At 43.8% G+C, this 20,579-nt stretch overlaps 1 protein-coding gene across 1 annotated transcript in view; it reads right to left on the minus strand.

Annotated features, from left to right (window-relative positions):
- ABCC2 (ATP binding cassette subfamily C member 2) overlaps positions 1-5,892 on the minus strand; it is a 354,899-nt gene extending 349,007 nt beyond the window's left edge. The window contains exon 1 of the mRNA XM_085606294.1: positions 5,669-5,892. Coding sequence (XP_085462420.1) covers positions 5,669-5,710 — 42 coding nt within the window. The 5' untranslated portion in view covers positions 5,711-5,892. The remainder of the gene's footprint in view (positions 1-5,668) is intronic.
- Positions 5,893-20,579: the final 14,687 nt, after the last annotated feature.

Here is a 20,579-nt window from a genome sequence, read left to right on the forward strand (position 1 = left end):
CTTCTCAGACAGAGAGGGAGAAATCATTGCAAAACCAGTTTTTCCGTGGGCATGTAGGTGCCAAGCATACACATCTCTGGGATGGGCTAGGGAGCTCCACACACCGAGAGAAGGGTTGTGCCATGTTGGGAGTGGGCAGAATGGTGCATTCTGTACTAGCCAGATGCCACATTTCAACGAAAGTCATCACCAGGCAGGAGAACACCTGGCAGCCCATTGGCTAGTAGTCGTCATAGCCCTGAGGGCAAGAAACTGGCATAAAAGTGGCATCCCTGCCATCCAGACCTCAGATCATGCTTGTACTGGAGATAGGACTGAAGGACTGCCCTGCTGACCTCTGGACCCAGCAAAGAAAGGATGTATCAAAGACAGGACTGCACCTGCTACAACTTGGGCTAGCAAAGGAAGCGCTGTGCCTGTGGTGTTCTGCTTAAGGAAAAGTTATTCTCAAGGCCCAGAGAGAGATGGTGACTTCAAGAGTCAGTTGACTGACTCTCTGTTACAGCCACAGGCCCATAAAAGATGACAAGCCTGCTCCTCTGAAAGCCTAGTGCCAAGATGCCAGACCATTGCTGGACACCAAGGTATGCCTGGGAGCCACAGTCCCAACCATCAAAAGTTGCAACTGATTCTGCTGGACCCAGGAGAGTCGTCGGAGTTAAGTTTGGTCATTAAGCAAGGAAGTTACTGCCAGTTAAAGGGAAACGCTGCTTTTGCTGTAACTGGAGACCAATAGCCCAGTGACAACTGTTTTTTGGATTGACTTCACCCGGACATTGTGGGACAGCGACCTTTGAAACTAAAGTCGCCCCTCCATGGACTAAGGGGTGGCCACAGGACGAACCACAACACCGGCCCTGCATCCTCAGCATCCTTGAGCATCTTCAGCATACTGCATCTCTTGTATCAGGACCACTCTATTGATTCCTATGGGGGTTCACCTATTGACCCTGAAACAGGACCAGAGACTGCTTTAACTGCAAGGTAACTGGACCTTATTGGTCCCTGTGACTGGATCCCTGTCAGTGTTGCTCCTCACAAGAGTGCCATTATAGCAGTTTTCAAGTCATTTGTGTTGACTAACCCTACACCGCAAACTGTGGTAGATTACAACCATTTATTCCACTAAGTGAAAAGCTATGATTTATTGTTTCTTTAAGAATTCATATCTCTGGAACCATCCAGTGGGTTTTTGTCATTGTGGTGTCTATTTAAAGATAAAAATACAACATATTTTCACAAATTGGTATTGGATTTATATTGAGTTGCATTTTCTTCTTATACAACTGGGCGAGTATTTCAATAGAGATCATTTCAATGAATGCTGGAGGCCTTGACTGAACTTCCACGAAGAGGAAAGAGAATCAAAATGAGAACTAACACAGTGCAGGTATAACATATCAATTATGTTGACCCCAGGAAGAAACGTTTAAAAAATATACCTGGAAGGTAATTAACTTATAATAGAAAGTAAAGCTGATCACATCTATAATTGTGAAATAATAGAGAAGAAAAAAGAAATGGAATGTTTCAAATCTACAAATGTTTAAGAGACAGAGATGTACCTGGGATCTTGATAAGGGAAAAGAACCTGACATGATGGGTGGATACTCTAGAAGGGGACAGTGTGACACTGAGTCGTCAACTGGGTGCTTCTGATTCTATTAAGATATACTTAGGTTTTTAAAGGGTTATAGAAATTTGCAAACAGCTCATATTGAGTGTTATTCTTATATGACATCGTTCATGGCATAGGTTACAATAACAGATTTTGGAAATCACAAATTAGATAAAAAATGGGAAACTAAGAGATATAACAAAGTATCAGCTAGGTACAGAGGAAACACTATCCTGAAATCTTGAATTCCTCAAAGACACAGACAGTAATTGCCAACATTTCATGTTTAAACTCGGTTATCATCATAGGAAACAATTGATCCTATCTGTACAATAATTTCTAAAAAGGACTATAATTTGTGATAGTGAAACAGTGGTCAGCAATCCTATTATAAGAAAGATTTTATTTGTATCGTAAAGTTTTCATGGGGTGCCCTTTTCCCTCTTTTTTATTATTTAGATGCCTTTGATTACACATTATAGCTACTAAAGCCACAGGTAACGCTTGGACCAGAATTTCCGGTACACTCAAATGATTTCCCTTTGATAACATTTCTCTCTCATCTTTTTCTTTAATTTTACTTACTAATATTGCCCAAGAATCATGCTTAATAAGGCCTTCCATGTATTTTTCTGACTTAAGTTCAACATAATTTATAGGTTATACCTCTCTTGGGTTCCTTCTAATTTTGATTTTCTCCCCTATACTTAGAAGTTTGATTAAGCCCACCAACATTTGCTGAAATTATCTCTACTGAAATATCCACGCAGAGCTTAATACTAGTCAATGAACTTAGAAAGGCATCAAACATTATTTTAAAAAAGAATGACACCATTTGTTTTTTGGCTAATTGCCTGTGCTCGGGTTAGCACCGAAAAATTACTATTCCTGCAACTGTTTCTCAATTCGAGTGAAATCCCCATACACATAACCTTCCCCACCCAAAATCTCATGTGCAGCACAGACCTTCTTTTGAGTGACTCTGATAATGTTTGCTGTGCAACACAGTGTGCACTCACACAATGTGATTTAGGCATGTATGCATTTGTAAATATGACATATTCTAATTCTTATTTATTATTTATTTCTCTTAGGTTTCTCTTATTTTCCATTTTTTTATTTATTTCATTTTCTCTATTCGCATGTGTTCTTTGGTTTCATACATTAAAGCCTTTGCACATGTTGGCTGAAGTTCAAGTAAATTGTTTACATGCATAAAGAACTGTGCTAATTAAAAAGAGGATTAACACCTCAATGTATTGTTTGAAATTGCATGTATGGCATTTTAAATACCTAAAAATCAGCATAATTATTATGAGACAGTTTACTGATTATCGCAGCTTTTGGTACATGCATCCCCTCTTCAAAAATACTGTACGTAATTAAGTTAAAGGGATTTTGCCTAGAATTGATGCACATCCTATATTACGATCCAAATGCTCATAAACTAATAGATTGGGTATAAAAGGACGAATGAGGAATTTCATATAGCCCTTTTCTTCTTTTTCGCAATCATAGAATGTCCATTGAACTTGTGGATCTCTCCCAAATATTCCTTCAGCCTAAAGTGGCTATTGCTGAGCTCAGCTCTTCTTGCCAGAGCCGCACGCATAATGGGGTGATGGGCAGACAGCCCATCTCTTTCGCCAAGGTATTTTATGGTGGCCCACGCCACAGTTTTTTGTGCATGTATTGCTTCTATCAGGCTACAGCGGAAGGTGAATGAAACACACATTTTCCTGCTCCATTGAAGATTATATGAATTTTGAACCAGACACGTAACTGCAAGCTTACAACTGGATGAGGGAAGGAGATACAGGGAAAGGTGAAAGCAGCACAGGGAAAAAAAGAAGCAACAAACTTTCTGGCCTTTCTATCAGTGCTTAATTTGAGCCCGTGGTTTCCGGTGCTTGGCACTGGCACTTAATTGTCAACACCGGAGCTTGTGACAGTCTGCCACAAGGTGGCGCTGTCTGGCTAAATTAGAGATGGTGACAATAACAGGTAATTATTAATTCAATATCCATTAAAAATTACTATTACCTGCCGCCCAAGCAATTCTTATATCTTTGGAGGCCTGAAATAGTCTGAACTGTCCCTCTTGTAGGAGTGTGATGGTTTGTAGTTGTGTTGTTACTATCATTGGCAGGAATGGCAGGGACAATGTGTGGTGCAAGCTGCAGTGGCCTCCTGATGAGAGCCCAGACACTTTTTTTTTAAACAAATTAAGCACTGCTTTCTATATATCTGTCACACCAAACTAAAGCTACAAACATCAAGAGGATTCCAATACTGGAGATTGCGACCCTTCCTGTACACAGACACCCCCAACACACACACCTCTCAAAATCATGGTGCATGAGGGGGCTCAGTCGTGACACACTATATAGATTTACAAGGAACAGTCAGTCATGCAGATGCATGTAAAAAGCAACGTAGCCAATGACTAGTGATAAGCTCCCACTAACTATTGGTCTTGTCATGCCTTTGGTTCTGCTGGCCTCTGGTTATTCGCACTGAAAGGAGTCCCACGCTCGGTGGCCCCTTTAGATCCAACGGAGTTTTGCTAAACAATAATATGTAGAGCATCTGCCAAGCCTTTGGTACTACACGTCCTCTGTGCAGGAAACCATATGGGGTGATTAAAAGGGGAGCAAGGACACTTCAGACGATAGCGTGCCATCCATGAATGGCCCTGGATCCCTCACATCGCATAGATAACGGTGAGTGGAATGCGCATGTTTGTGCGCCGCAAGCCATTCAGATGCTTTGTATCAACCCTGGATCCAGGAATATCAAAATGACCAACGAGAAAAAATGCCACCATCTGGTGTGAACATGTCTTAAAGGTCTAACAGTACTTTTTGGAAAATAAATATCCCAAAGACTACTGAATATGCATACTACAAACCAGGAAAGGGCCTATTCTGAATAAAGTCTTACTTTAATGCCAAGTTTGGTGCTTTCCCGTTCACTGAACATTCCTATGGCATGTACAATTGGAAGCACGTGTTTTTAAACTCCTCAAATAATGTTGTACCCCCCTGACCAATCAGTACACGAGACATACAGAAACTAAGTTTGGATGTGTAAAGTCTCTGCTACTTTTCATGCAACTTCGTCTAAAGTTTATTAGTAAATTTAACAAAAGCCATGCCCTATGGAAACCGCAAAGAACATATAATGCCAATTAGAATAAATGTGGATACATTGAACTAATAAACATATACTCATGTATCGATTACTACAGTACACAGGTCAAATTTTACCTTTAACCATAGTACAGATTAACTAACGTGTGAAATGGTTTCACCAGCCTAACAGATTCCAAGTGAATATGGCTTTGGGAAAAAATAGCCGAGCCCTTACTTACAAAGCAGGTTTAATCAGATGTTATCTCACTGCATGATTTACTTCTTTAGTTCTGATTCTGTACCTTTTTTTTTAACAACATCTACACATAAAAAGGCAGATTGACATCACCGTACTATACATAGCAGGCTTACTTGTCAAAGATGCCTGTTGACGCTATTGACAGAAAACATGTTTATTGGTATCAACTCAATAATGCCCATTTTATGGAGCACCGAAGGATGAGGGGCTGAGTGGAGCCATCGAGATTCACACTTGGAACCATGCGTTCATACACAGATCGCTGGAGCGGATGCACTAGTCCCCGGAGACACAGCCCCGGTGAGAATGTGTGCTTTCTTGCTATTGTTGAGGTAGGCGAGGAGGGTCACGGTCCACTTGTGACCCCCACCTCTGATACACCCTTAAACATCTATATATACATACATACCACGCTAGTAATTGCATGCGCCGCTTCTACATAAATAAATCGGTTTGTAAGTATGAGCCCTCACGTGTGGACAATACAGACCACTAGCATTAAGGAAATATTACAGCGCCTCGTAAAACTAAGTGATGTTTGTATGAGAACAGTGTAACTCTTGCTGAAAGCAGCAGGACGCATTTACTCAACGACAGTCACGTCAAACAACATGTGTAGACGTCCCGTAAGAACACCCCGATGAAAAGTGAACTTACCCAAAAGGCTGACCCGCAGTATTCATCGAGAGCCGCAGTCATAGCTGCGCAGCTGCTTCTCAGCCGCGAGACTGGGCCGACTAGGAGGCGCGCGCTCAGAACGCGCACCAACTTATTGTATTTATTGCACGCCTGCTATCTCATGATTCAGCGGCTCAAAGTCATCCCTCGTCCAGGGCCACTCCGCTGCTCGCCTAGGGACGAGCTCACCCTGTGACTGTGGTGTTTGTTAATCTTTAACGGATCCAATATTTCTTTCATAACTCGACGGGGCTTGTTTGTGAAGAGCGCGCGCTGACTCATGCTCACGGGGGTCCTGAGAGGTTCTGTCATGGCGCTCTCTTCGGGCCGAGCCACTGCCAATGACTGGCACATTCTTTAATTGGTGTAAATAAACTTCTCAATTAAGCTACCAAAATTCACTACTTTCACCCCCTGAAGCGCATCAGATAAATCCCTTTTGAACTTAATATGGAGGCGAGCGGTGATGTTCACTGCTACTAATGCGTAAGCTCCCGTCACTTGGCGCGACCCTCGAACAGCAAACAGGTCACCAATAGGCACGCGCACGCACGTCTTCATACACCCTCCCTAAGTAGAGGATTTTCCATTCGTGCCCATAGGCAATGATAGAGTGAACAGTGTGCTCTAGCCTCTGTGTATGTACATCATGACCTCCTCATTTATCAAGTGATTTCTACTTGCTTATAAAATGCAGGTGATATAGCGCCATGTTGTTCTGAAATTTTAGGGGTGTATCATAATCACCGGTAGTGCACACCCATATATTTAGAGGGAAAAATATTAACGTTCGGTTTTAGAAATGTAGTACTAAAGCGGCACATAATAGTGCGAATAGAATTGTAATCATGTCATTTATGAAGCTCAATGTAGTATTAATTGAAAATGTATTTTAGATGATGCATAATGAACTAGTTCACGTATAATGTGATGCATTAGGTTTAAACGTGCACCATATTAAAGTCTGCACGTGTAGTTGCTTATTCATGTACGAAGAGTAATGAAATCAATGCTTTTAAATGTGATCTTAGAATTGTGTGTTTAAATGCGTAAAGGCCTGATCGCATATATGTTTAAGAGAAAGGCCTGTTGGTTCTTATGTTAGCTGAATATGTAGGCCGAAATTGTTTCCCTTGGAAAGGCTCTGGGTTTCAGGAAAGTCAGCAAATCTCAGTGAGTGGAAGGTTTCTCGTTCCCATGTTTCTGTTGCAGTTGCAAGGACACCTTGCTCGTTAGAAAGACTAACCTTTATTTTAGGAGTTAGGATGGTAGGAGAAGCCAACATGGGAGTCACTCGACTCGGACCAATGCTGCCTTCTAATCCTCCTAGACTTATCGGCCGCATTTGATACAGTCGATCACAAACTGCTCATCAAGTTTCTACAAGAAAGGGCTGGTCTTGAACAGACGGTCCTCCACTGGTTCTCTTCCTTTCTCCACAACCGCTCACAAAGAATAAAAATTAAAAACTTCGAGTCCGACCTCCACCCCGTCAACAGGGGTAATCCACAAGGGTCAGTGCTCTCCCCTCAGCTTTTCTACATTTACATTGAACCCCTTACCACTATACTCAGGAAATCTAACATCCCTTTCCACTTATATGCGGATGACACACAGCTATATCTGGAAACCACCTCCATTGACGACATCCAGAGACTCAACGCCACTCTCAGAGAGGTACAACACTGGCTCACAATAAATCACCTGAAACTCAATCAAGAGAAAACGGAAATACTCCTCATCTCCAACAAAGATGAAAACCCCCAAATTGAAGAATGGCTCAAAGCCATTGACGCCCTCAATGGTAACCTCACCCTGGCAGATTCGGTAAAATCTCTAGGTATCACCCTAGACCCGAAACTGGACATGAAAAAACACATTACAAGATCCACTAAAAGTGCCTTTCTCAACCTGAAATTACTGTACAAAATAAAACCCTTCCTCCTGCCCAAGGATCTTCAACAAGCCACCGAAGTACTGGTGCTCTCCAGAACGGACTATGGGATTGCAGCCCTGACTGGGACTGCAAAATCACACCTCACCCCCCTGAAAACAACCTTCAATGCAGAAGCCAGAATGGTCACCGGAACTAGGAAATTCGAACACATCTCTCGTGCACTCAGAGAACTTAAATGGCTCCCAAGTGAGTTGCGAGCCAGCTTCAGGACAGCCTGCCTCACGCACAAAGCCCTGCACACAGGCAAACCGGAATACTTGGCCGCCAAACTCAAAAGGGCCGGCCAGTCCAGGAACCTCAGGAGCTCCAACACTCTGCTACTCATCCCGCTGAAAACTTGTAAGCAAAAAACCGCAGCCAAATCATTTGCTGGAAACGGCCAAAAAATCTGGAACTCCATCCCCCCCACATTAGAACGACCCCCTCGGTTACAAAATTCAAAAACCTGCTCAAAGTACTCTTCCTCGACCACTCTCGAGCGAACCGATAAGAGCCAAGGAAGTACCTGAGCCGGCTCTCCATCTTACCTTAATTTTGTGACTGATGACACTGACTCGGATCAGGAAAACCTTGTGAACCCTCATGTTCTTCCATACTCTCTGTACTGTCTATATGCACATAATTTTACATGCTGTGAAGTGCTCTGATACCCTTGGGTCCAGCTAGCGCTATATAAAACTCCTAAAATAAAAATAAAGAGTACACTGGAATGCAGATATGATACTTTCAGCGGAGAAGGTGCCTGGGACCCAAGGTCAATCTAACCGTCTTTTGATGAAGTAGAAGTTTTGATGAAAAAGTACAGGAGGAAGACCTGGCTGAAGAGGTGTGACGAGGGCGTGTTCTATGATTTTGTGATTTTGAATTAGGGACAGTGTCCCGAGGGTTGGGCAGTCGAGGATTAGAGGGGAAGCTAGAAGGAGCCTCTCAGAACGAGCTCTATAGCTTTGGCTATTGACTTAAGCAAAGTGAGTGCATTTCTAAGGAAGTCTTCACTACTGACACCTTTTTATTCTCTTGTCTGGGAAAATGTTAAGTAGAGATGTCATCCTAGTGTTAGAGTAGGGACAGATTAATTACTTTCCTTTTTAGGTTAATGACTTCTGACATATAGATTGGAGCAGTTATTGGTTGCCTAATGCTTCTGGAGCGAACTATTCATCTTATTCTGAGTCAGATGAGACTCCTGCGTAGCATATTTTTTGTATTAGTGCCCATTTATTTTCTTAACCACGTGATGAGGTGCTTGTATGTGCAGTTATTTTTAGCTTTGTAATAAACTCCTAAAATTTTGAATTCGGAGTCAGTGGTCCTTTCAGATTTCTAGACGAGGGTCGTTTGGTCAAAGTGGATAAATTGAATTTCTCCCATTCACACTATTCAGCAGGTAACAACATCCAGTTGGCCTGAGGATTCTCAGTAATGGTAAGATAAGATAAGCATCCGGCTATATCACAGGCAACGTTTCTTTAACAGTGATAAACGGATATAATTTGTGCAAATGAAGCATTATTGCCGTCTGCTTGCAGCATTATCAGTGGTTACACAATTTAAGGCATTAACGACCAGAGGCGTAGCTTCGAGGGGGTGTTTGGGATGTTACACCCCCTAATAAACATATTTTCTGATAAATAGTTGGGGTACAGGTGCTTTCAGTCTGGTATGGCCAGCTGTCTGTCAGGTTTCACCAGAAATTTGAACATAAATACAGACAAAAACGCACACACACTCTCTCTGTTTTGAAAGTCCTCAACAATGTTGGTTATTTTACAAAATATTGTGTTTTCTCTCACTTAGTACTCCTACCAATCCGCAATCAGGGCCGGACTGGGAACTGAAAGCAGCCCTGGCAAATTTTGGCAGGTCAGCCCCCGCATGGTGCGTAGTGAGCGAGCGCAGCGAGCGAGCCTGACCACTGTTAGCGGAGGTTTGGAGGGGGGAAGTGGGTGGGGGGGTGGAGGTGGGTTCCTCCTCCTAAGAAAACTTTGGAAAAAGAGACCAAAATGATGCATTTGACAACACATTTTTCAGTACATATTTAAGTGCATTAACTTTCAAAGCACACTAAATAGTAAATGACCTTAAAGAGCACCAGGTTACCCAGTCATATGTACCCATACACATTCTTACAGAGAACTCCAAAAATAGACACAAGAGTAGTGAATCAGAGAACACAAAGTATTAGTCAGACCACTGGTGGCAGTCCTGTGGCGCTGTGCAGCCACTTTTATAAATGAAGTGGAAAAAAATACAAACTCAGGCACCGTTCTCAGTTTCTTCATTGGTGGAGCATTTATCTTTGTTTATCCTGGTCTGCTATGCTTCATCGATGTGGTATATAGATATATATATATATATATTCACTTAAAAAACCATAGGTTTCACACATGTTATAGTTAGCTGGACATTTCACTCGTAAAAAAACAATGAAATTCCCCCGTTATAGTTAGTGCAGGCAACTATAACTCACGCGACCGCAATCCTCTGCTGATGACGTCAGATATTACATCACTGATGACATATGTGTCTTTATGAAAAATAAATATTTGTAATATATGTATAGCTAAAGATTAATGGAAGAAGACATGGGTAAATAAGTGTCTAAATACAGTGATGTAATATCTGACGTCATCAGCAGAGTATTGCGGTCGCGTGAGTTATAGTTGCCTGCACTAACTATAACGGGGGAATTTCATTGGTTTTTTACGAGTGAAATGTCCAGCTAACTATAACATGTGTGAAACCTATGGTTTTTTAAGTGAATTTGCAAGGTTTTTTAAATGCTAATTCGTAACTATAACGTGTGTGAAACCTATGGTTTTTTCAGTGAATTTGTACGGTTTTTTAAATGCTAAGTTATGTATTTATTTATTTTCCAGGTTTTTCACCGTGCGCGCACCGTGCGCGCACGGTACGCTTCACGCACCACGCGCGCGCACAGTACGCTTCACGCACCGCGCGCGCGCTCGGTGCGCTTCGCGCACCGAGCACCCACGGTTCGCGGTACGCGCATCGTGCGCGCACCTCGCTATTTTTATTTAAAAAAAAAAATGTTTTTTTCGCCCTTGGGGGTCCTTCTGTGACCCCCTGACCAAGGCTAGGGGGTCAGGAACTGTCCACTCTGCCCCCTTTTCACGTTCTCCACCTTTTTTTTCACCCCCTCAGACTGCGAGAGACAAAATGGCGGCCGACACTTCCTGGTTTCGACCGATTCGAATGTTTACCGACATCTAACAACCAATCAGAATTGCGCTCGTGCACGGCAGGGTGCACGCACAGTGCGCGCACGGTGCGCGCGTACAGATATTGATATGCTTTTAAATGCTATTTTCTCAGGAAATACTGAACAGATTTACACCAGACCTGCAAAAGGCACTTCCTTGACCTTATGGCTACCTCTCTGCCAAATTGCACGTAATTCTGTTCAGCCGTTCGGGCTGTAGCTGCGACTAAAGGTCCTATGGAAAAATGCATGGGGAAAACGCGTTTTGGGACCCCCCCTTTTTCTCGGCCCCCGCTTGACGAATCACCCCGAGACTTTCAGGGTAGGAGCTGAACGGAGCGCCCCATTAGTTTTGAAAATTTCGCGAGGATTCGTCAACCGGCGCCAAAGTTATTCAAAATAGAATTTTGAGATTTCCTATGGAAACTAGGTTGTAACTATAACTATCTATACTGGCGACCGCCAGTAGATAATATATATATATATATATATATATATAATATATATATGTATGTGTATGCACACAAGCTAATACAGACTCATCACCATGGCTCCTGTAACAGTCTAACTTGTTTATTTGAACAAGCACCATGAAGGGTGAAGAGGGTGGTCTCAGACATGGCTTGCCTCACAGGTTCAGCTGTGTGGACAAGTTCTTATTTTCCATCGTTAGAATTTGAGCCAAAGAAAGAAAAAAAAGGGGGAAGGGGGAAACAAGCATACAGAGGAAGCTAGGAAAACATTGGCAGAGGGAGAAACCTGTGACGGAAAAGATCCTTTGTGAGTTAGCTAAACAGACAGGAAGTGTAGGTGGCAAAAGAAAGATTCATTAGGTGAAATCAAGACTAAGTTGCCCTTGGTATTTGGCAACCATGGCATTGAACAGCTCCAGCGGGACACTCATAAGAAAGTTTTCTGAGCCCTGCATTTATTACACATCATATGACTGTTGGCTCATTTTTCAAAATATAACAGTGCAGTATCAAATCCCAGTTCATTGCACGGTATATAACATAGATTCATGGCTAAGCAGCAGATGACTCCGCAATCATAATGATACTAGTCGTAACATTTGTTGTGACTCATGCCCTGTGTGCTTAGTGTGAGACAGCATAAAATATTTGTAAACTCCTTGCCTTTCGTTCACATTGCAAACAAATTTTAATGAAAGGCTTTCATCACTGTCAGGAATAGAGTTAAAAGGCATTTTAACCAAAACCAACACTGCCCAATGCTGACAAAAATCAATCATAGTGGTGACACCTCCAAGGTGCTAAAAGAGAGGTTAAATGCCCTGTTGAGTTCAATTCAATTCATAAAGCTTTATTCGGAGCTCAACACAAAGTCCATAAAAGCACATGCATACATACATCATATAACAAATCAAATAGTTCAATTATCATAAATACAAATCAATATAAATTTTTAAAAGACCGTTAAAAAATCATGATATTCGAAGATGGCGACCGGAGCAGACGCTTGAGCGCCCGGCTCCGCCGGCCCTTGGCCTCGGACTATCATCCTGATTCCTATCCTCGCCGATTTTCGAGGTGCAACGTGCGCGACGACGCGCTGACCGCGCCGCCGCTTTCCCGGAGTCTGAGCCCGCCCAGATGCCGGAGTTCTTGGTGCCTTTGTTCTCCGCGCTGGACCCCTGCTCTATTGTGGCCTTGGCCGGCCCCCTGGAAGCTCCGCAGTCACTGGACCCCCGGCGCAAATCTGAGCCCCGCGGCCCCGATCCCGCCTCACACCACGGATTGTCGCTAGATGTGCCGGGGGAGAGACGCCCGGACACCTCCTTCACCTTTCACCTGACGGGCTGGAGTTATAGGGTAAGCCCCGGTGTGGCGGGTCGCCTGCTTTGCTCTGTGGCCCGCGCTGTGGAAGGCTGCGGACCCCCTTCTTCTATTGCCTAGTCGGCTGCAAAGAGAGTCCGAGGGAGGGGAAGCGACTGTTGGCTTTCACCTGTTGCGGCGCAGACCTGCGTGGAATTGCCTCCTTGTTACGACCCCCCCCCTGGCCACTGTACCGTTCAGCGGTAAAACATGGCGTTGATTGCCTGCTCGCTGCTGGGGGGCGATGCTCCGGTCTCGCCCGCTGCCCGCTTCGCCCTCCCTCTATCAGACTCCAGCTCCACAGTGCCGTCCCGGATTGCTGCCGATGTGGGGGCGCAGCTTCCGCTGACATGCGGCTCCGTTCTGGCTGCCCTGCAGGACCTTCGTCTGCAATTGTGTGTTGGCTTGCAAACGCTGAGTGAGCGGTTCGACTCCATACTGTCGGCTGCGGGTCGTGAGCGCCCCGTTTGTTCTCAACAAGACGTGGGTCTGCCAGTGCTTCTGTCCTCTTGCGGGGACGCAACGACTGTGTATAACCGTGCTACACTGGTGTCTGCATCTGGCTTTCCCGGCACCCAGGATCAATCGATCTCCTGCTCAATTGTGGACACTTTGTTTCCCCGTTCATTGCTGCCTGCTTTGTTGTTGCCTGCCTCACCGCGTCCGCAAGAGTATCCAGCTGAGCGACACCTGACGTCCTCGAGGAACCGTTCACGGTGGCCTACGGCTTCTTTTATGTGGAACTCCTGTACTTTACAGGCCAGGTCTGGATTTTATATGGTGCACAAGGGGACCTCAATAGATGATCGGCGGCCATTTTGTGACTCTACTTCTCCATCTTCTCCCAAGCGGCCATATTGTCTTTGTCTGCACGGGCTGCGGGGCCTTCATGTGGGGGCTAGTCTAATCTTACGCCCGCGATCGGGCCAGGGCTAGATTGATTTCTATCACCATGGTGTCACGGATGGGCTGGACTGGGACTGGAACTGTCTGCATATGTTGTGCGCACTCGTAGCGATTTGTCTGCCTTCATTTATATGGTTGTCACACGTTATCTTCACACGACCGCCTTCGGGTGTAGTGGGTTCTTAGTGTGTGGAGACGTAGTTGGCCGGTGGTTTCGGGCGCTCCGAGGTTACGTGGGCTCCTCCCCGCTTTCTTCTTTGTTTTCTTATTTTCTTTACTCTATTCCTACTTTCTCTCTTGTCTATATTTCGGGTTCATTGGGCGACAGGCACTATGCCGGGGGGGGGGGGCAGGCCGTAGCCTCCGCATTGGTGTAGGGTGGGGGGGTAAATTACCTTTTCTTTTTAGTTCTATGGGCCTCTTTCTTCTATGTCTCTGCGCTATACTTGTTTCCGATTCGGGGTCCGGGTGTGGGGTGGATTGAGTGAGGGCGGCTTTGGAGGGGTGCGTATTTACTCATGTGACTATCCTGTTCTATAACTGCATCGCCTCACTGTCTGAGATTTTCTATGGCCGTTTTAATGATGCTGCTGCTCTCCCGTGTGATGAAGCCATCTTGCGGACTCGAATCTCCTTGGTTCTATCCTCTACTGACTTTTTCCTCGATAAAATTATTTTGAAAACCTTAAAATTAACCTTTACTTCTCCTTCCCCTGGTGTCCAGGATCTCTCCAGTGTATAACTCCTGAATCGTTGCTAATCTTGACCATTGACGCACAGGGGTTGTAATGTGTGTCTCAGTGCTTAACCGTTTTGTGGCCGGCCTGATGGTTGTAGGCCCGTATTTGTCCTTTTCATATGCACAAATAAAGGTTTTAAAAAAAAAAAAAAAAAAAAAAATCATATTCCTAACTTTGATCACTTGAAGGAGAAAGGTTGCAGTAAAAAAACAGACATCAGGATTGGGATTAAAAAACAACTTCATAGAATCATAAACATTACGTGTACCATATTTTAAGAAGATAGGCTTTAGGAAGACTGAACGGAGACTACCATAAAATTTACAAAACAATAAAAGGTGCATTGTACTCTGTGCAGATTCAAGGTCACAAGGGCAAGTGCCAATTGGGTGTTTTTTAATAATGGGGAAAGCCACCAAATGGTGCATGATCCCTAACCGTAATCTGGTCAATACAAAGCGATGAGAAACTCTATTGACGTAACTCAGATACGGTTGGTATCCAACAGTCTCACAATACCTTTCATAAACCACACTTGTAGGAGAATGTCCACCCAACCTAGCCCGCTCAACAGATATATGACTCATATAAATGAGTTTCATCTCTCCCTTGGACAGACTTGAAGCAATGTGCATATCCTTTCTAATGTCAAATCCATAGATCTTTGAAAAATTGTTGACTACAAATTTGATCCAGGGAATCTTCAAATGATCATCCAATTGGAGACAATCACTAATGATTGCTCTATTTAAAGAAGTCTCTTCCTTGGACCAAACCGCACGCCATAACATTAGGGGTCTTAAAGTAAGATTATGTGAAAGGTGTTGTATCCAAAGCTCTCTATGCGTCAATTCATTAGAGGCGGATACCGGTAGGCACAAAAGTCTCTTTAAAAAAAGGTTTTCTTCTACTTGGAGACTTAGGGCGGAGTAATGACCCCAGACTCCAGCTCCATATAAAGCAATCGAGAGACATCTCATTTGGTAGATTGTCAACATGTCTTTAACCCGCTTATCCCCAATTTTACTAGCAAATTTAAACACCCCGTTAGCACATTTAGCCATCTTAGCCCGGACATAAACAATCTCGGTAGACCAACAGCCATTCTTAGTAAAATTAATACCAAGATAGTTAAAAGAATTAACCGTTTGTACTTTAAGTCCATCGATGAAATAGGAATTGGATTTTTTTGAACCCAAACCACATTCCAAGATGTGGGTTTTAGTTTTGTTAATCAATAATTTCCTATCGCGGATAAACCCAGAGAACTTATCCATCAAACGTTGTAGGCCTATTGGCGTCCTAGATAAAATTACAGCATCATCTGCATAGAGTAAAACCGGGACTTTAAAATCATTAATAATCGGGGCATCTGCCTCCACTGTTTTTAAAACCGAATCGACTTCATTTATAAAGAGGGTAAAAAGGAGTGGTGCAAGCACACACCCTTGTCGGATACCCCGCCCTATCTTAAACTTGGGTGTGCATTCCCCCCCGGGGCCATATCGAAAACTGGTGCTGAGGTTAGAATATAATCGTGCCAAGAAGTAGATGATACCGTCTGGGGCCCCCATTTCCAATAACTTGGCCCATAAAATACTGTGGTCCACCATATCGAAGGCACTACTCAAATCTGCAAAGCAGAGAAAAAGATGACCTTTTTTTGCCCTCGTATACTTCCCTATTAGGAGGTCGAGGTTGAGACACTGCTCAATAGTCCCTCGACCCTTCCTAAAACCATACTGACAATTGGCCAAGATATTGTTAGAGTCAGCCCACTCTTCTAACCTAACCAAAAGCACCCTGCTCATTATTTTTACCGAGGAGTCGAGAAGGGATATTGGGCGATAATTCTTCGCATCACCCCTGTCACCCTTCTTATAGATCGGGACAAAAAGGGATTCCTCCCAAGTAGGTGGGACCCTAGTGCAAACTGCCGCATTAAAAACTTTAGTCAGCAGTGGGCCCCACAAATCGGGGGCTAATTTATATAGGTCAATAGGCACCCCATCGGGGCCCTGGGCCTTCCCCCCATTACTCATACTGATACTTCCCCGTACTTCGGCTAAGGAGATATTCAAAGGTAAAATAGGCCAGACTTCTATCTGACCATCCTTCTGGTTAGCAGAATCAAAAATCTCACAAAAGTGAGAAACCCAGTTCTCTTCACTTACATTAGCCGTTAGTTCTGGCGTCTTGTCGTCCTTTAAGAACGGACAATTAACAGTTTCCCAAAATAAGGAAGAATCGGCTGTGGCTGCCGCCAGATCAAGTTTGTCCCATGCTTCTTCCCTTAATTCTGCCTTCCTTTTCTTAACAGCTGTCTGATAAATGGCTCTCAGTTCTCTAATCTTGCTGTTATCCCTAGGCTTGGCTCGTAAGGCATCTTTGAGCCCCTTCAATGCAATGGTACTAACATGGTCAAACCACCCTTTATGTTTGGATGCCTTAGCCTTACCATGTTTCGTAAATTTATTATCTATAAAATGATTAATTTTGATAAAATTATGCACAACTTGGTCTGTAACCACCTGGCTTTCTAAAATGGCACTAATTTCTACCAGACAACTCGCAACAATGGAGTTTGACACAGTCTCCGCTTTTTCCCCTTTCCATCTAATCCTGGGTCCGTTAGATCGATACGGTTCAATGTCAACAATGGTGTGTGTATTAGATCCCTGTTTCCCCTTCCACAAAAAGATCTCAATGGTAATGCAGTTGTGGTCGCTTAGCGCATTATTAACGACCACCGGCAATAAACACAAAGGGCTGAGGCTGGCGGATATGCAAATAAAATCAATTACAGTATTTGCATTCCTTCCTCTAAAAGTAGGGATAATATTTCCACAATCGTCTTTAGCATTGACCAGGATTTCCATATCATAAGTGGTTAGGATTTTATTCAAAGCTTCTCCATATTTATCATGTGGAAAGTGGGGAACTTCAGCTCCTGAGCTATCATTATAGCCACATACCCTATGAAAGGAATGTGGACAAGCAGCAGTATTAAAGTCTCCCACCCAAATGTAGTCAAAAACGATATCATACTCCATTAAAATATCAGCCAGGGCAGTCTCTAGTGCTAACACAACCTGATGCCTGGTGTTATCAAAAACATTATTATAAAAGTTTATTAAAAGAACATTTCTCCCATGCTCCTGGTAAAGCCATAAGATCTGGGAGTGGACCCCAACCATTATATATTTTTTAACCACAATGGGGACATCCACTGAAATCAAGACCAAAAGCCCTCCTTTTGCCCTACCTGAAGGAGATGCCACAGCTGGTAAATGGTAGGAAACGTACCCATGTTAGTTTGGTTGATCCAGACACCAGGTCTCTTGAAAACATATAATATTAAAAAGATTAATAAATTCCAACCAACCCAGGCAGGCAACCTTTGAGGAAATACCTGCTACGTTCCAGCTACCAATAGAACATACCTGGGGGTTAGAGTTCCGAATGTACGTTATACACGGGGGAATAAGGCAACGATGATTAGCCGAATCTCTAGTCATTGATGGAGGTCCATCTCCATCATCTAAATCCAGACCCGGACCTTCACAACATCTGTTGCCCTTAATGATATCAACCTCAGGACTATTATTGGCTCCTATTCCCTCTAAATCATCTACCACTAAATTATCCTCACCTCCCGGAACTTCAATGGGGACAGCTTCTACCCTTATAACCACCTTGTCAATACCCTGTCAATCATTAGTATCCAAACTACTCAGGGGATAAAAACTATTAGATGTTGCCACGTTAAAGGTAGTGTGCAAATTTGTGTCCCTTGTCCCCACCCTCCCACAATCTTTAACTGACTTGTTACTCAGATGCCTATAGAAAAATCCAAGGGGGCGGAGATAAATTCCTTGGCTGCTTTGACTGGTTAGGCTACCCTTTCTCAATACCGTAAAGGCAAGACGAGGGTTTCTGAAGTTAACAACTATGCAGTCTCCAACAGAATTCTTACGCGAGCTACCGATCCAATTGACTCTTCTGGTACATATGATTTCATCAGCTAGGGCTACTGGAAATCCATACTCCCTATGGAGTCAGTCAACTGTCTTATTTTTCAAAGAGGCATGCGATTCGCTGTGTGAATTGTTATAACCACTCTCCCTGACCGGGGGAACATTAACCAGAACTGCCACATAAGGAGCGCAGTCCGGAGGTAAATCTGGCTGACTGGTAACACTGATTTTGGGCGGCCCAGAGCTTAGTGTAGCCTGGTTCCCCAGATCTACATTAGAAGTAAGATTATGACCTATAGTCAGCGAGGGGTTGAGCCCCATATGTCCCTTCTCACAAAAATCCCCAGGAGGTGGCAAAGAAATAAGAGACATACCCACCGTAGGAATCTCAGTTATATTCTTAGGATTAGGGCCACCTACTACCTTGTCCTTAACATGGTCACCAATGTTGGAGTTCATGAATGATTCTAACATACCTCCTAATCTAACAACCTCTGCATTGACCTTATTCAATTTGTTTAATAGAGGTTTAACTATCAAATCGAACTTAGATTCGATGGTGCTGATCAAAAGGTCAAATAATGCTCCATCAATAGAGGCCGGGTTAGGCACCGGATCTACATTAGAAATTCCCTCAAGACTAGGTGGGGGTTGAATAACTTTCTTATCTAAGCGGCTCTTCCCCCGCTTGGCTTGAACTTTTTTTGTAGTATTCTTACAAGCCCGTGGGGCACGCTGTACTCTTGTTACCATAGGGCTTGGCAATGGAGAAACAATATGATCAACCAAACATAATTCAGAGTCAGTAACAGCCCCCAAGGTAGGACTATCACATTGAACTAGGTCTTGGTCCTGGTCCACCGCCAAAATAGAAATATCCGGGTCTATGGGATCAATAATAGTCTTATGAGAGTTTGCCAAAGGCGCAGGGACGGGAAAAATGTGGGGGGAGGTAATAGAAGACTCCACATGCCCCAAAGACTTTCTACGTTCCAGATTGATCTTGTCCACTAGTTTAACCAAATAGTTATCCATAGTAGTCGACCCTGCAACATGTTTTACTTTCGACATTATTAACCCAACCCGGTGTTTTACACGTCCGGCAATAAACAACTGCCTGTGGTTAGCAAAATTAACTACAACAATGGTACGTTTTAAGTACCAGGACTCAGCAAATTTCAATGTCCCTTGTTGCTGTAACTGCTTACACCCACCTCTAGCCCCCTCCTGACCCGGACTGTCACAAGGTGGTATACAAAGCTTAGTAACGGGACACAGTATCAGCCGTCCACAAGCGTCCTCGTAAACCAGCCTCCGTGTTGATACAAAGCACAGTACCACTGGGTTGAAGGAGTAAGTCAATATGGCATGTTTTAAGGAAAGCGTCTTATCGTCACCAATACACTTACTTTAGAGGGGTGGTCCAGCCCGGCCTCGTCTGGCCCCGGACGGCCACAGATGGTCCCGCCCTTGTCCCGGGCTTAGCCCGGCGCCCGCCCGCGCGCGTCCCGCTACGCGGAGGGGGCAGCAGTCTTTTAAGCGCCTCCGGGCGCGTGGTTGACGTCACGGGCGCTGTGGTAAATAATTTAATTACCGGGACTTAATTTGATACAGAAAAATAATAAAAATAGCTCAGTAAAATAAGAGGCAAAATCCGGGATATTAGAGGTTCGGAATGGGCTTTATTCCAATGGACGATTCGGAATCGTGGACTCCAGGTTCCATCACCACGGAGGTTCAGGAAGTGAAGTACATACTTTATTGATAAGTAATCACTTTTATACAATAGGCATTACAGTGAAGCAAATGCAGGAGGCGTAACAATGGATAGTAAAGATAAAACATACATGCGTAGCAAAAGTGGGCGTAACCGGGTGTAACTAAAGAACGTCATCAGGTATGATGTCATAATAGGGTGGTTCCATGAAAGAATTTTGCAATGTCAGCAGAAATACTTGGCAGAAATGCGCGCGCAGCAGCATGACGTATGATTGACGTGCGACTAGGGGGTGAAGGGGATTTGACATTTAACTCTACATGTGGCGACAGATGTCTGGAGGGTCAAGTCAACCTAATCCCAAATCATATCTAACATCCTATGTTTAAAGAACTATGTTATCCAAAAGAGAGGTCTCTTAGAGTAGAATCTTATTCTATACTGACTATACTGACTGTTAGTGCGTGTACAAGCGTCTAAGTGTCTACACTAGATGCGAGGGCAGAAGTCTTCCATAATAATAGGGCTATGAATT

This window comes from Triturus cristatus, chromosome 1_2, assembly GCF_964204655.1.
Source record: "Triturus cristatus chromosome 1_2, aTriCri1.1, whole genome shotgun sequence".
NCBI lineage: Eukaryota > Metazoa > Chordata > Amphibia > Caudata > Salamandridae > Triturus > Triturus cristatus.